The 16,411-nt window shown below is 32.0% G+C and overlaps 1 protein-coding gene across 1 annotated transcript in view; it reads left to right on the forward strand.

The window, feature by feature from the left end:
- Dpm1 (Dolichyl-phosphate mannosyltransferase subunit 1) overlaps positions 1 to 16,411 on the forward strand; it is a 71,772-nt gene that overhangs the window by 361 nt on the left and 55,000 nt on the right. Inside the window, exon 2 of the mRNA XM_075380298.1 lies at positions 12,711 to 12,810. Within this exon, the coding sequence (XP_075236413.1) occupies positions 12,711 to 12,810 (100 nt within the window). The remainder of the gene's footprint in view (positions 1 to 12,710; positions 12,811 to 16,411) is intronic.

The raw sequence follows: 16,411 nt of genomic DNA on the forward strand, positions 1-16,411 counted from the left end.
GACACGTCTGATAACAATTGAAATATTTTTTTTTGTTCATGCATACTAATACGTTACCGGTCGTAGAAAAACTTAGTGAGCTTTATTTTTGCAGCTAAGACAAATAAAGGCGAAGGCCTTTAATTTTGCAAAAGCCAATTATAATTATTTATAAGTTCAAGTGTCTCTCTTAAATGGAGCAGATGTCCTAGCCAAAGACATCACAAATTAAACCATTTTAGAAATATTGCAACATGAAATAAGTCTTTTGAAATACCTTACAAATTTCTTTCCACTTCTTTTCAATAGTATCTGGTACTTTTTCAGAACTTGAACCACAACCTACCCTTTGGTTTTGAATTACCTGGTACAACAGTGTATGTTCATCAAATAGGTTATCAGTATTTATGGAATCTTTTATAATTTTATTAACAACTTGTGCATTCTCATTAAAATCAGTCCAAGCAATTTCAGTTAATAAATTTATCCGCTGAAACTTAACTAACTTTATCAAAACTGGTTCTTCACAACTAAGTACTGGATACTAGAATTATGAAAATATTCTACACTTGAGAAGAATTTTTGTTCCTGAACATCATTTTCTTTTAGAGTGCATAGCAATTTTTTGGCAGAAGATGGTATAAATTTGTGGGTTCTTAGTTCCTGAAGTAGACAAATTAATTCAGAATATGTCTTAAATGCTTCTGTTGCTGTGTTGGAATTAGCTTCCAATTTCAAAACTACATTATTAAATAACTGTAGAGTACCATATAAAAATTTCAAAAACAGTTGACTTTCTAGATTTAAAAAAAAATTAAAATGCCCAAAATAATTTTGGGCATTTGACTCAAGAAATATGATTTTAGGCCATCAAGAATGGAAAGAATTCTTTCTATTGCAGGTAACAAATTAAGGAAACTTGTGCTGCACTATAAGATTATACTTTTCTATAATCTGTTTCCACAAATTGACAGAACTCAAAAGTTTCATTACTCATACTGTATATATGAGAAAATATTTATAAATTTTTATAACAATAACTTATATGTCCAGGGGTAGAGAATCACATGCTGTTTGTACTGAATTGTGTACAATGTGGGCTGAACAGCCACTTTGAACTTTTCTGAACACATTTTTATTCCCCTTTCTCTTCACACCACCAAAATTACTGTTAGTGTTATCAGCAGTATAACGAACCAACTTTTCTTCAAGTTCATATTTTTTACACACTGCAAAAGATACTTAGTCAAAATTTGACCAGTTTTACCTGACACTTCATCGAAATTTAAAAGTTTAACTTGAATTCCCTCCTTCAGACTGAAATATTATAACAATCAGGGGATAATTCATTTTAATTCGACAAATTTTAAAAACTTAATGCATCATTATTTTTGATGGTAGTTTTTATATGATAACTACCCACCTTGTAGTAGCCAAAAAATATTTTTTTTCTTGAGTAATAGATGATTTTCTAACTTGCCAGCAGATAAAAACAGCCATTTTCATCACTTTTTCCATAAGCTGTAGCATTCTTATTTTACATCATACAGAGGGTCAAAAAGAGTTTTTTTGGAAAGAGCTCTTTAGAGGGAACTTCATCTTAATGTACTGAAAATTCATTTTGTTATGTAACCAATCTTGTAATGTTTACTATTACAAACTGTTTTTTTAAATTATGGGCCGAAAATAAATAATGAAGAGCATAAGGTAACAGGCCTGTTTTTTACCTTTTAACTCTTAGGTACTAGTAATACTTATAAAAAAAATTGAACTGTTACCAAGTGCCCTTCATTAAAAAAAAAAATGGCCGCCAAATTGTAAGATTTTGAAAATGTCTCATTTTTGGGGCCCAAAAACCACATGTGGGACAGATGGCAAAATTCCTAAATGTTTACAGCAGTAAGTACATTTTATATACTTTAAAACCATATAAAATTTAGTTTGTTATTCAAAGGGGTTAACAAGTAATGAAGCCATAAAAACCGCTAAAAACACTGTTTCTTCTAACCGTGAACAATGTATTCTAAAAATCCTCAGCATGTATATTTCAGATAATAATGTAGGCCTACTCTACAAAATATTTTGATATGTCTGTAATGAGATAGCTTAAATTCTAAGTAGTTTGTTACTTAAAGTATTACTCATAGACACAAACTCATGTTTAAACAAGAAAGTGAATAGATGTACATGGACATGAATGTTTGCATAATCCTAAATGTAAACAAGGCTCAGTTACTGTTTTGATTTCAGTGTGATATGTTGTATTGTTACTAGTGTTAATGCTGTGATTAGGTAATGTACACTTGTTTATAAAGTAATTTTATTAGCATTGAACTTCTCTTTTATGCGATATTTTTTATTTTATTAATTAGAGAAATTTTATTTTAGCTGTAGAGAAACTGGGATAAGACAAAGTAAGGTGCAATTGGTAGTTTTATAATTTATACTAACTCTATTGTTATTGTAATTTATAAAAACCCTTGCATTTTATAAAAACTGATTATGGAGTGTTCAATTGGCATTCACACTGAAACAGTATATCATAAACTGATTCACAGTAGATCTTCAGTATTGCATGATATTTTAGAGTTTACTGAACAGCAAATAACATTGACATCTTTAAGAAGTGTGGTTGTACAGAAACAAAAAATGACTACTTTTCATAAAACTGAATATTTAGATAAATATTTTTATATTAATGGAAAGAGTTGCTCTGACTCATTTAGCTGTCACACTAAACCAGTTAAGAAATCTCTTTGAGAAATATCTTTGACACTTTCAACAAGCAATCCAAATTTAAAATTAATTCCATGCATGCTGTGTACAAAATGGAAAAACCACAAGATGATACAGAAAGCGAACCGGAATTCAAGATATATTTGAGCTTCAATGTGTTATAGTTGAGTTGGTGAATAAATCTTTTTCAGCACTTGGCATTTCTCTCGTTATCGAGCAAAATTATCGAGCAGCGCAAAGGAATCAATTTAAAAAAATAAAGTTAAAAAACTAGCCGAGTCAGTTACCAGTAAATTAAATGATTCCTTTGATTTAAATATTTCTACAGAAGAAACCAGTTTAGTACCACAAAATTATGCTGATTTACAGAATATGAAGAATTAATCATTAAATCTGCAAGGTATCAGATAGATTATATCATGGTTAAGCAAAGATTTAGAAATTAACTCGTTGACTGCAAAACTTACCCTGGAGCAGACATTGACAGCGACCATAATTTGGTGATAATGAAATCTAGATTGGGGTCTATATGACTACAAGCGCCCACGATGATGATGAGGTAGAGTGTGTATACGAAGAGATTGATGAAGCAGTTAAACATGTAAAAGGAGATGAAAATTTAATAATAGTTGGAGATTGGAATGCAAGCATTGGAAAAGGCAAGGAAGGAAATATAGTGGGTGAATACGGGCTGGGCAAAAGGAATGAAAGAGGGGACCGACTTATAGAGTTTTGCACGAAGTATAATTTAGTAATTGCCAACACCCAATTTAAAAATCACACACTTGGAAAAAAGCCACACTTGGAAAAAGCCAGGCGACACTTCAAGGTATCAGATAGATTATATCATGGGTAAGCAAAGATTTAGAAATCAACTCGTTGACTGCAAAACTTACCCTGGAGCAGACATTGATAGCGACCATAATTTGGTGAAAATGAAATGTAGATTGGGGTTTAAAAACCTGAAGAAAAGGTGTCAGATGAATCGGTGGAACTTAGAGAAGCTTGAGGAAGAGGAGGTAAAGAAGATTTTTGAGGAGGACATCGCAAGAGGTCTGAATAAAAAAGATAAGGTAGAAAATGTAGAAGAAGAATGGGAGAATGTTAAAAAGGAAATTCTTAAATCAGCAGAAGCAAACTTAGGCGGAATAAAGAGAACTAGTAGAAAACCTTCGGTTTCAGACGATATATTGCAGCTGATGGATGAACGTAGAAAATATAAGAATGCTAGTGATGAAGAAAGTAAAAGGAACTATCGGCAATTAAGAAATGCTATAAACAGGAAGTGCAAACTTGCGAAAGAAGAGTGGATTAAAGAAAAGTGTTCAGAAGTAGAAAGAGAAATGAACATTGGTAAAATAGACGGAGCATACAGGAAAGTTAAGGAAAATTATGGGGTACATAAATTAAAATCTAATAATGTGTTAAACAAAGATGGTACACCAATATATAATACGAAAGGTAAAGTCGATAGATGGATGGAATATATTGAAGATTTATACGGAGGAAATGAATTAGAAAATGGTGTTATAAAGGAAGTTGAGGAGGATGAAATGGGAGAAACAATACTGAGATCTGAATTTAAGAGAGCATAAACGATTTAAATGGCAGAAAGGCTGCTGGAATAGATGGAATACCTGTAGAATTACTGCGCAGTGCAGGTAAGGAAGCGATTGATAGATTATACAAACTGGTGTGTAATATTTATGAAAAACGGGAAGTTCCGTCAGAGCTTCAATAAAAAGGGTTATAGTCATGATACCAAAGAAAGCAGGGGCAGATAAATGTGAAGAATACAGAACAATTAGTTTAACTCGTCATGCATCAAAAATTTTAACTAGAATTCTATACAGAAGAATTGAGAGGAGAGTGGGAGAAGTGTTAGGAGAAGACCAGTTTGGTTTCAGGAAAAGTATAGGGACAAGGGAAGCAATTTTAGGCCTCAGATTAATAGTAGAAGGAAGATTAAAGAAAAACAAACCAACATACTTGGCGTTAAACGAGCCTTCAGTAAGAAATATAATTTGTTTACATCAAAAATTAATTTAAATGTCAGGAAAAGATTTTTGAAAGTATATGTTTGGAGTGTCGCTTTGTATGGAAGTGAAACTTGGACAATCGGAGTATCTGAGAAGAAAAGATTAGAAGCTTTTGAAATGTGGTGCTATAGGAGAATGTTAAATCAGATGGGTGGATAAAGTGACAAATGAAGAGGTATTGCGGCAAATAGATGAAGAAAGAAGCATTTGGAAAAATATAGTTAAAAGAAGAGACAGACTTATAGGCCACATACTAAGGCATCCTGGAATAGTCGCTTTAATATTGGAAGGACAGGTAGAAGAAAAAAATTGTGTAGGCAGGCCACGTTTAAAATATGTAAAACAAATTGTTAGGGATGTTGGATGTAGAGGGTATACTGAAATTAAACGACTAGCACTAGATAGGGAATCTTGGAGAGCTGCATCAAACTAGTCAAATGACTGAAGACAAAAAAAAAATCATTAAAGTAAGGATAAAATGAATACAGTTACATCAATCCAAGAAAAAATTAATATTTTAAGTGTTTTAGAAATAATTAAAACAATTGGAATTTTGCTAAAAATCAGCCAAGAGAAACCCAGTCATGTAATTGATGAAAATTTGATTAAATGTGTCAACGATTTTTACCAGAATGATGAGCACAGCCAAATGATGCCAGGCAAGAAGGATTATGTCTGTAAGACAAGCTGATGGGAAGAAAATTAATATTCGTAAAAGGGTTATCTTATGTAACTTAAAATAATTGTACACAGACTTCAAAGAAAAACATAATTTAAAAAATTGGTTTTTCAAAATTTGCTGATTTAAGACCTAAATTTTGTCGTCTGGCTGGTGGGTCAGGTTCTCACTGTATGTGTGGGGGGGGGGTGTTTGTGGGTGTCACCCACCAAATGTAAAACTCACATTATCTGCTCTAGCAATGAAATGTGATTATAAAATTCTCTTTTCAACCATGGTGTGTGATATAGAAAATGAAACGTGCATGCTGTCACAATGTGAAAAATGTCCATGCACTAATGAAGTGCTCAGATTCCTGTAAGAGAGCTGGGATGATTTTGATTCTGAAATTATCTTCACACGATGGGTTTCTGTTGATTATTTTGAACTAAATACTCAAATTCTTCATTTCAAGAGAACTTAGATAAACTTATGTAAAATTTAAATAATTTAAAAAGGCATCATTTTGTTGCAAAGAAACAAGCTAATTTCCTCAACATTAAAAAGCAAAACTTGTTGGAGGGTGAATATATTGTAATATATTGTTGACTTTCTCAAAATTTTCCTTTTGTGGTACAGATGAAGTCCAGTCATATCACTAGTCAAAAACTTATGCCACAGTACATCCATTTTTTATATATTTTAAAAAACAAGGAAAAGTACAAAGCCAAAGCTACTGTGTGATTAGTGAGTACTTGAAGCAAAATACTACATCATTGTGCTGCTTCCAAAAGCAAGTTATAAATAAAGTAAAAACACTGTTATCACAAGTTAAACATTTTTTTTAATTTTTGTGATGGCTCCTCAGCACAGTATAAAAAAAAAAAATTTCATAAATTTGTGTTACCATTAAGAAGATTTTTAAATCACAGCTGAATGGCATTTTTTTGCCTCATACTATGGAAAAGGACCATGTGATTGTATTGGTGGAACTGTAAAACTATGACTGTGACTAAGCAAGCCTTCAAAGGACAGTCAGCAATCAATTTGTTACACCTTCTGAAATGTACAATTATTGCAAAGACAATATTAAAAATATAATATTTATTTTCTACAATAAAGATGTTCAAGAGCCCGAATAATGAATACCTCAGTTCTCGTTATTAGGTAATCACATCAGTCTCAGAAACAAGAACCTTTCATAGTTATGTTCCATCAAGTCAGAAATATATTCTGAAAGTCCGGCCGACCTCAGAATCAGAAAAATTTTTGTTAGTATCGGTACACAAGGACATTCATGTTTCTGATTGCTTTATAGATTTACCAAAGCCAAAATGTAAAACTTATGTCCGCTGTGTATACGATAGCAAGTGGTGGTTAGGTGAAGTCAAAATACATGAATAGAAAGAGGAATATCGAATACACTTTTTCCATCCAAGGGGTCCTGGTACTTCATTCAAAAAATCTTTGAGGGATAATCAAACTTGGGTTCAACTGGAAATTATTTTAAAGATTCTCTTGCCTTCAGAGCGTTTTCTATCAGCTACTGGAAGAAGGTGCAACATTACACCAAAGATGAATGAGGACTTATAAGTTCTACTCATTAAAAAAATGGCAGGAGCACTAAGTTATGTTAGTTAAGTTTGCTTTCAAAAAGTGTAAATTTATTCATAATTTCAATTAGCAGGAGTAAAATAAAGTAAAAGTGAATTGAACAACTTGTTAATGTGTTTGATTTGTTTTTGTAATTATTTATCAATCTGTAATTGACTATTTATATTTTGTAATTGAGTATTTATTAAGTATCAATTTATTCATTCAAATGAATTTAGTTGTCGTTTTTATATTCTGAAAAAAATATGCAACATCAGTATCTTTCGATTCGTTGTTTATGATTAGAAGGAAAAGTGCTTCCTGACCCTCTGTACGATGTAAAATAAGAATTCTACATCTCATAGAAAAAGTGATAAAAATAACTGTTTTTACCTATTGGCAAGTTAGAAAATAGTCTATTACTCAAGAAAGAAAAAAAATGTATATATATATATATATATATACATATATACATATATATATATATATATATATATATATATTACATTTTTTTGCCACTTAAAGGTGGGTATATCATATACCAAATATCATGAAAATCAAAAATAGTGATGTACTGAAAGATTTGTTGAATTAAAATGGAATGCCCCTTGGAAAAATTTTACTTCACTTCCGTTTGAGCTATCCATCATTACTATTTTATAATTAATGTTTTCCAAAAAATGCAACACATCAAATGTAAGTGGCAAAATAACATTAACAATAATGCCTCAGTTTTGGTTCTAGCATATGAAAATTTTTGGTCATACACCTTTTTAACCAGTTTAGGTGTGCATTCAGATGTTTTGAAACTGAGTTTGTGTCTAGCAGTGAGGTATGAAAATGTAGCTTTTTTAGCAGCACACTCCAGATCACTGTTATTGTTATTCCCATGTTTGGTTTTAAAAAAATTCTGCTGAAGCAGTAGCATAATAATAGCACTCCTATGTTTAGCTGTTTTCATAGGGTCTTTAATATCACTTCCTTTATGTGCCACAAAAATTCTCCAGTACATAGTGTGCAATAAACACGTTCATTGTTACTGTATTACATACTTTAAAAAATTTGTATTCCTGTTGCAGGTTAACATTAAACACACATTTTTTTTGCCCATTGCTAAACAATGAGATAAAAAACGAATACAGATAAAATTATCAAAAACGTGTAGACTAGTTACTTCACACACAAAAACACATTGCCTCTGTTGTGTTGCCAAGTGGCTAAAAAGTTGTGGCGAGACTGGTAGCCACGCCTCAAAATTGGCACTTGCTCCAGGGTTGGCTGAGAGATGAGAATTCTTAAAAACGTGATGTCGAATGTATTAGTCTAAAACTATAAAAAATCCTTACCAGTCATAAAGTTCTCAAACCCTGGACATTTTTGCAACCCTGGACAGCACTAAAAAAATCAGGACTGTCCGGGCTAATCCTGGACGTATGGTAAGCCTAGATTGTACTAGTTTATCAAAGTATAATGTTAGTAGGTGTATGGGTCAGGGTTCCTTTGTGTATTTATATGTGGCTCTTGGAAAATGATGGAAATATATCAAAAAAGGAGATAGCATTTGTGATACATCATTTTCTTATTTGATCTATTATTAAAAACTTATATGAATTAGATTTTCGCTTATTGAAGTTGAAAAATACAAGATTAGCATGTAGACAAATATATAAAAAAATATTAAGAAATTTAAAAAAAAGGTTATTTTATTACTTGTAAGTAAAGCAGTTTAGCTAGAAATGTTACCAATACTATTAAAACAAAATATGATAAAGGTGGGGGTCAATCAAAAAATGTATGCATTAGAAGAGGGTAATTTTATTAAAAAAAATGAATTAATATGTTAATGTTTCTCATTTTTTTCATACTGGAGTACATATAAGTATGCACAATTTCTTGATAATTGAAGAAACTAAGAGGTTTATTCAAACTAATAAACTTCCTTTATTTATTAGTTTGATTAGAATCAAACTAATAAAGGTTCTTATTAGTGAATGATTCTGTAATATTTTCTGTGATCCTGAAATTTTTTGCACATTTGTACTACCTCCTTGATAATATTTCTTTGTCACTTCTTTTGCTTAATTTTAGATTTTTATTATCACACAAATGTATGAATCTTTCAGATTAAAAGTCATTCTTGTTAGATTCTTTACATGGTTTGGTTCCAAATTAGTTCACCTAGATGTAAGTAGTGCTAAATATTGCATTATCTTACATACCATCTTTAGGTAACTGTTTTGAGTTGTTTTCAAAATTATTTCAGTGTGGTGATTTCAAATACATGCACAACATTGTAAATTTTGAAAAAATATTTCATAATATAAAATGGAGATAAAACTGTAAGGTCTTTATTATTTATTATTACACTGTAAAAGGAATTACAGAAATGAGAAAAATCGGATTATAATAAATTACAATAATAGATTAAAATTACATAAAAAATTGTTTTAATAAGAATACAATAGATTCCTATCTGAATTTAAGAGAACATTAAAAGATTTGAATTGCAGAAAGGCTCCTGGAATAGATGGAATACCTGTAGAATTACTGCGTAGTGCAGGTGAGGAAGCGATTGATAGATTATACAAACTAGTCTGTTATATTCATGATACCAAAGGAAGCTGGAGCAGATAAATGTGAACAATACAGAACAATTAGCTTAACTAGCCACGCCTCAAAAATTTCAACTAGAATTCTGTACAGAAGATTTGAGAGGAGAGTGGAAGAAGTGTTAGGAGAAGACCAATTTGGTTTCAGGAAAAGTATAGGGACAAGGGAATTAATATTAGGAGGAAGATTAAAGAAAAACAAACCAACATTCTTAATATTTATAGACGTAGAAAAGGCATTCGATAACGTAGACTGGAATAAAATGTTCAGCATTTTAAAAAAATTAGGGTTCAAATACAGAGATAGAAGAACAATTGCTAACATTTACAGGAACCAAACAGCAACAGTAATAATTGAAGAACATAAGAAAGGGAGTCCGACAAGGGTGTTCCCTATCCCTGTTATTTTTTAATCTTTACATAGAACTAGGAGTTAATGATGTTAAAGAACAATTTAGATCCAGAGTAACAGTACAAGGTGAAAAGATAAAGATGTAACGATTTGCTGATGATATAGTAATTCTAGCTGAGAGTAAAAAGTATTTAGAACGAACAATGAGCAGCATGGATGAAGTCCTACGCAAGAACTACTGAATGAAAATAAACAAGAACATAAAGAAAGTAATGAAGTGTAGTAGAAATAATGAAGTTGGACCACTGAATGTAAAAATAGGAAGAGAAAAGATTATGGAAGTAGAAGAATTTTGTTATTTGGGAAGTAGAATTACTAAAGATGGATGAAGCAGGAGCGATATAAAATGCTGAATAGCACAGGCAAAACGAGCCTTCAGTCATAAATATAATTTGTTTACATCAAAAATTAATTTATACGTCAGGAAAAGATTTTTGAAAGTATATGTTTAGAGTATAGCTTTATATGGAAGTGAAAGTTGGTAGATCAGAGTACCTGCGAAGAAAAGATTAAAAGCTTTTGGAATGTGGTGCTACAGGAGAATGTTAAAAATCAGATGGGTGAATAAAGTGACAAATGAAGAGGTTTTGCGGCAAATAGATGAAGAAAAAAGCATTTGGAAAAATATAGTTAAAAGAGACAGATTTGTAAGCCACATATTTGTAGGCATCCTGGAATAGTCGCTTTAATATTGGAAGGACAGGTAGAAGGAAAAAATTGTGCAGGCAGGCAACTTTTGGAGTATGTAAAACAAATTGTTCGGGTAGGATGTTGGGGGTATATCGAAATGAAATAACTAGCACGAGATAGGGAATCTTGGAGAGCTGCATCCAAACCAGTCAAATGACTGAAGACAAAATAGAAGATTCCTAAGTCTGAATATTTTATATTACAAGAAGAAACAAAACAAAAGTCTAAATGCATCATAAAATTAAACCTTCATATTATATTTAATATGTGTGTTATACAATAAAAGCTACCCCATGTAATCATATTGTGATTACCTAACCAAAATAATATACACCTGTGCTAGAAAAATGTAAGTTCATGCAGTAATAATTAAAAATAAAACTTTTTTTCATTTAAAAACTAAATTTCTTTATGTACACCTGCCTCAATTTCATTTAATTTTTCAAAAATCCCTTTAGATACCTTTGAAAAGTAGTTATTAATGATAGATTCTTTCATCTGGTGGCATAATTTAGGTACTAAATAAGACTGATTTTTAAAAGGTTCTACAAAAGGCTTTGGTATTTGATTTTTGTTAATATTTCTTAATCTAATTGATTGTACATATAAGATTTCACTTGTGTTTTCACTTTTAAAGTAAAATATTCCTATTCTTCTACAACGATAATGCTAGGACAAAACATTTAAGCTAACAAAAAACAGAAAAAATACTTTATCTTGTTGTCACATTCTGCACTAACTGTTTGTGAGCACGATGCTGACCAACAGAAGTCATGGGGGGGACTTGCAGTTCACTTATGTGCCTGCACACACATTCTTCCCCATCAAGCCAGCTGACCACACAACTCTTACAGTACAACAGTGCTGCGACTTGCAGGCGCCAATAAAAGACTGCTACCAGCACAACAAAAGCGTTCTGTTGCTGAATTCCACCAGAGAAGAGGAAGAAGAAAGAAGACCAAGAAGAAGTTCCTGGCCGGTCCAGCATAGGACTTCCCTGAAGATGCCAACATCCCTGTTGAGGGAGCCACTGGGCACAGCCCAGCTTGCTGGGCTTCAAGTGCTCTGACTGGTCTGGCATGAAGCTCGCTAGCGCCAGGGAGGCCTATTAGTGAAGACGGAGCCAGACAAGCAATTCATGGGGAGATGTCCGATGCTGAGCTGACACTTTGGGACTCTGGAGGCCACCACTGCCATGCTGTACTGGGGATCTAACTGCCGCTGAGCGGAACTTGGTCCGATTCCCACAGCTCCTCAACTACAGCTGAGCTGACATTGTTGGAGTCCAGTGTCTGGACCTAACCGCTCTTCTCAGGGCAACCTCGCAAAAGCTACAAAAACCCTTTTCAGAGCCATCACTCCATAAATCTCAAAAAGCTACTCTCTTTTCAGGGCTGCCATAAGTTTCTAAAACACCACGTATTGTCGAGGCCATTCAGCGATAATCTCCACCTCTACATAAATTGTCTCTTGTTTTATTTTCTAATAAGTTTTAAATGTAGACTGATAGGTACTTCCCGAGTAGGTTAATTCATATTACAGACTTTAGTTTTGAAGAGCGTCAAACTATTTTCAGTATTGACAATGGTCTTTGTTTAACTGGATAAAATCAGTTCAAAAGTCCATTAGGGTTCCTTATTTGACTCTTTATTTTGGAACCTGTTAATAAATGACTTTATTACCAATAAATTTTTATTTTGATTGGGTCTGTGTTGAAATGGGGCTATGATTTTTAGAATATGTAACTGATTTTATTTATAATTACTTCACATTTAGCAGGAATGATATTCCTTTTCTGGAGCTATTGTTGTTTAGAGTTAGTAAATAATTTGTTCTTTGCGTTTACTATTGATTTATGATCTTGTTTTTTCTTTCTTTTTTGCATGTCTATTTTTTTTTCAATATTTGTGTATGATATCCAATATCGTGACATTTGGTTTGTTTTATTGGTTCATATACCCTAGTTGATGTAAGAATTTGTTTTTTTTTTTCAGTGGCTATGATTATGAAATAATTATAATTGATGATGCAAGTCCTGATGGAACTTTACAAGTTGCAGAGAAGTTACAAAAAATATACGGTAAAGAAAAAATTGTAAGTAGCCTACTCAAGCTAGAGTTACTACTGATAGTTGTAAGAAAGAATATAGATGGTATTTGACCCTTTAAATGTAGGGAGCTGATATTAAATCCACATCTCTGTTTGCAGAGGTTTCAAGCTGGTATTCTGCATTTCTTGATGATATATATATATATATTTATATATATATAAATTTTTTATGTTTTACTCCATTGATATTCATTGTAGTAACTATGTGAATGTCAGCAGCCTGTAACTGTCAGTAGAATTTTTATAAATAGTGAATGTCAGTAGTAAATATGTTATGTTGTATATAATATGTCCTCATATGTATTTTGAAGAAAATTTCAGTAATTATTACTTAATAAATATTCAGTAATTACATTTGAAGTGTTGAAATTTAAATAAGCACAATATATGTGTTGGCACATTGTGCTGTCTGGTGTAGTTAGATATACAGAGTGACCCATACAAAACACAACCCTCCTGTGCCATTAGGTATATTTAAATACAAAAGGGATTTGAATAAATTTTGGAAATAGAATATTTATTCTATTACACGCTTCCACCCCTTTCACTGTTCCTTGCAACTGTTTTCAGAGTTTGTGGGCTAATATTTATGACAGCTTTATTTTCAATGTAAATAATTCTTCTTCAGTGATGTCAAGGTAGGTCAAGGAACCCTACTCAGCCTAAGCTTTCACTTAATTAAGATTGAAACAAGTCATTTCCCACCTTCAAGTTATGAAAAATGGATATTTTGATGTTCTAACTATTCTTTTTCTAAACCATCTATTTTTGGGTATATAATGAAATCACCCTGTCTGAGCACGTCTTACCTCTTCCTCCCACAGTACTTCAGTTGCAAAAATTAATAGTTTCCTAATTAGAATAATATAAGTATTTGAACTATTGAATTCTACCACGTGTTTCAAAATCAGGATTTTAAAGCTAATGTAATATTTCTCAAGTTTCACGTACATTGATTAATTAATTAATATAAGATTATTTATTAATTAATAACATGAAATATAAGAGCAATTCAAACAGAATTAGCTATGCGCAAGCTCATAAACTGTTTTTGTACTTTCTGCTTGAATGTGCTAATAGCAAAGATGGTGATTCCCAACTGCGTTATGTGTTTTGCAGTTTGCAAGTGTAAATTTGTAATTACCGTTCAACATGGGTTCCATTGTGATCCCCTGACTGACAATAACATTTGTAGATGGTTTAAACAATGAAACCATTGGCTGTATATGTAAAGGGAAGAGTACAGAATGACAGAGTATTTCCAAAGACAATATTAAACGTGTAAGAGAGTGTTATGTGAACAGTCCTAAAAAATTTCTTACCAAGTGAATAAACAATTCCAGTTATGTCTGTGTGGAGAGTTTTAAGAAAATGCTTTCAACTGTGTTCTTATCATTTACAGCTGTTATAAGCTCTAAAGCCTACAGATTATGGTTTGATGATGACATCAGATTGTGCAGTGTGATGATGGAAGACTTTCTTTATCGTGTTGTATTCAGTGATGAAACAACATTTCAAGTTAATGGAAAAATAAACAGTCATAATGAACATATGTGGCGATCAGAAAATCCTCACAAAATTTTGCAGTGTGAATGAGACTTCCCAAAACTGAACATTTTATGTGCCGTATCAAGACAGAAAATTTACAGGCTGTTTTTTTTTGTAGAAGCAAGTGTATCTGGAATGAAGTATGTTGATATTCTACAGCTATGGCTCTATCCTTAACTGCAATATGAGCCACAGAACTTTATTTGGCAACAAGATTGTGCCCCTCTTCACTGGCATAACGCTACACGTGATTGGTGAATGAAATTCTCCCTGACCGCTGGATTGGTTACCAGGGACCAGATGACAGAGCTTGTTTGCCATGGCTTCCATGTTCGTCCAATCTGACCCCCTGCGATTTTTCTTCGGGGGTTTATAAAGGATCAAGTGTTATATGCCACCATTACCGGCTGATCTATCCAACTTGAAACAAAGGATTGATGCAGCTGTCGCATCAATTACTCCAGACTTGTTGACTAAAGTATGGGATGAACCATGTGACAAATGGTTCTCATATTGAACACTTATAGGAAAAACTGTTTGACTTGCTCTTTCATTTTGTGTATAATTTATCAGTGTAAATAAAACTTAATAAATACATAACTTTAAAATCCTGATATTCATTTTGAAACACATTACCTAAGTACATTTAAATCTATTTTATACATATTCTCATCAATATGACCTCGTATTTTATTGTTTAAAAAAGCCTGCTAATATCCTGTATTGTAAAACACAAAAAGTCTCTTTTTTCTGTTTAGATTCCGGAACCACCGTTCCGTTCAGAGGATGAATGAAGATGATATGTATGAATGTGAATTGTGTCTTTGTATAGTCTCAGGTCAACCATTCCTGAGAATTGGAGTTAATTGCAACCCAACCACCAAAGAACACTGGTATTCAAAATCTAGTATTCAAATCTGTATAACTGCCTTTACTAGAATTTGAACCTTAGAACTCTCTACTTCAAAATCAGGTGATTTGCAATGATGAGTTAACCACTAGACTGCCCGGTGGGTATAATAAAAGCCTACTAGTATCCCATATTGTACCATTTGTAAAAGTTTTTTTTTTTATTATCACATAACAATAGTAGATTTTTAACCAGCCGGGGTAGTCTAGTGGTTAAACTCATCGTAAAATCAGCTGATTTTTGAATTTGAGAGTTCAAAGGTTGAAGTCCTAGTAAAGGCAGTTTCTTTTTAATACTAGGCTGTTGATACCGGTTATCATTGGTGATTGGGTTTCAATTAACCACATGTCTCAGGAGTTTTTGAATCTTCAAAAACTACTAAAAATACTCCTAATGTTATGTAACGCACTAAAAAAGAATAGATTCATCATGCAAAATCATGTATTGAATAAAGTGAGGGCCACTTCGGGAACTTTGAAAGTAATTAACACCCACTAATTTTTAATGTTATTTTTCTGTTGTTTCAAGGTAAATTACATTTTAAGTTAAAAGCTGTTTCCAACCTACGGACAAAATTTGTTATTTCATGCTGTTAAAATTTTTTTCACAGTTTAGTCTGTTTTATTTTTTAATAAAGTTAAATTTCAGTACTCTGCATTCAGTCTTTTCTTATGTAATTTACATGAATCCTTTCAGAAATAAAATTTTATATTTCTAATTAAAAAAATAAACTTAATTAGCTATTTAACAAATCTTTCTTACATTAAAAATGTGTTTCCTTTTACCGCCAATTTTTGTGTTTTATGTCAGATATCTTTAAAACTAATGAAGGTACTGTTGTGGACCCATTTTTTTTAACATTTTCAGGCCAAAAGTCGTAAGAAACAATTAAATTTGCCCCTTAATTTACTTTCGCAGAATTTCAGGAAGTCTTCATTTTACTGGGGGAACAGAACTGCGTGCAAAATCTTTCACTAGTTGTAACTTGCAAACATACCATTTTCTATGTTTATATGAACATTTTTACTACTTTTAGCTGTAGAATCAGCTGCCAAGAGATGGTCGTATAGTTTATCTTCATATATATTTATTCATTACCTTAAAAATAATATAAATATATAATTAATT

Source organism: Lycorma delicatula, chromosome 1 (genome assembly GCF_047948215.1).
Source record: "Lycorma delicatula isolate Av1 chromosome 1, ASM4794821v1, whole genome shotgun sequence".
Lineage (NCBI taxonomy): Eukaryota > Metazoa > Arthropoda > Insecta > Hemiptera > Fulgoridae > Lycorma > Lycorma delicatula.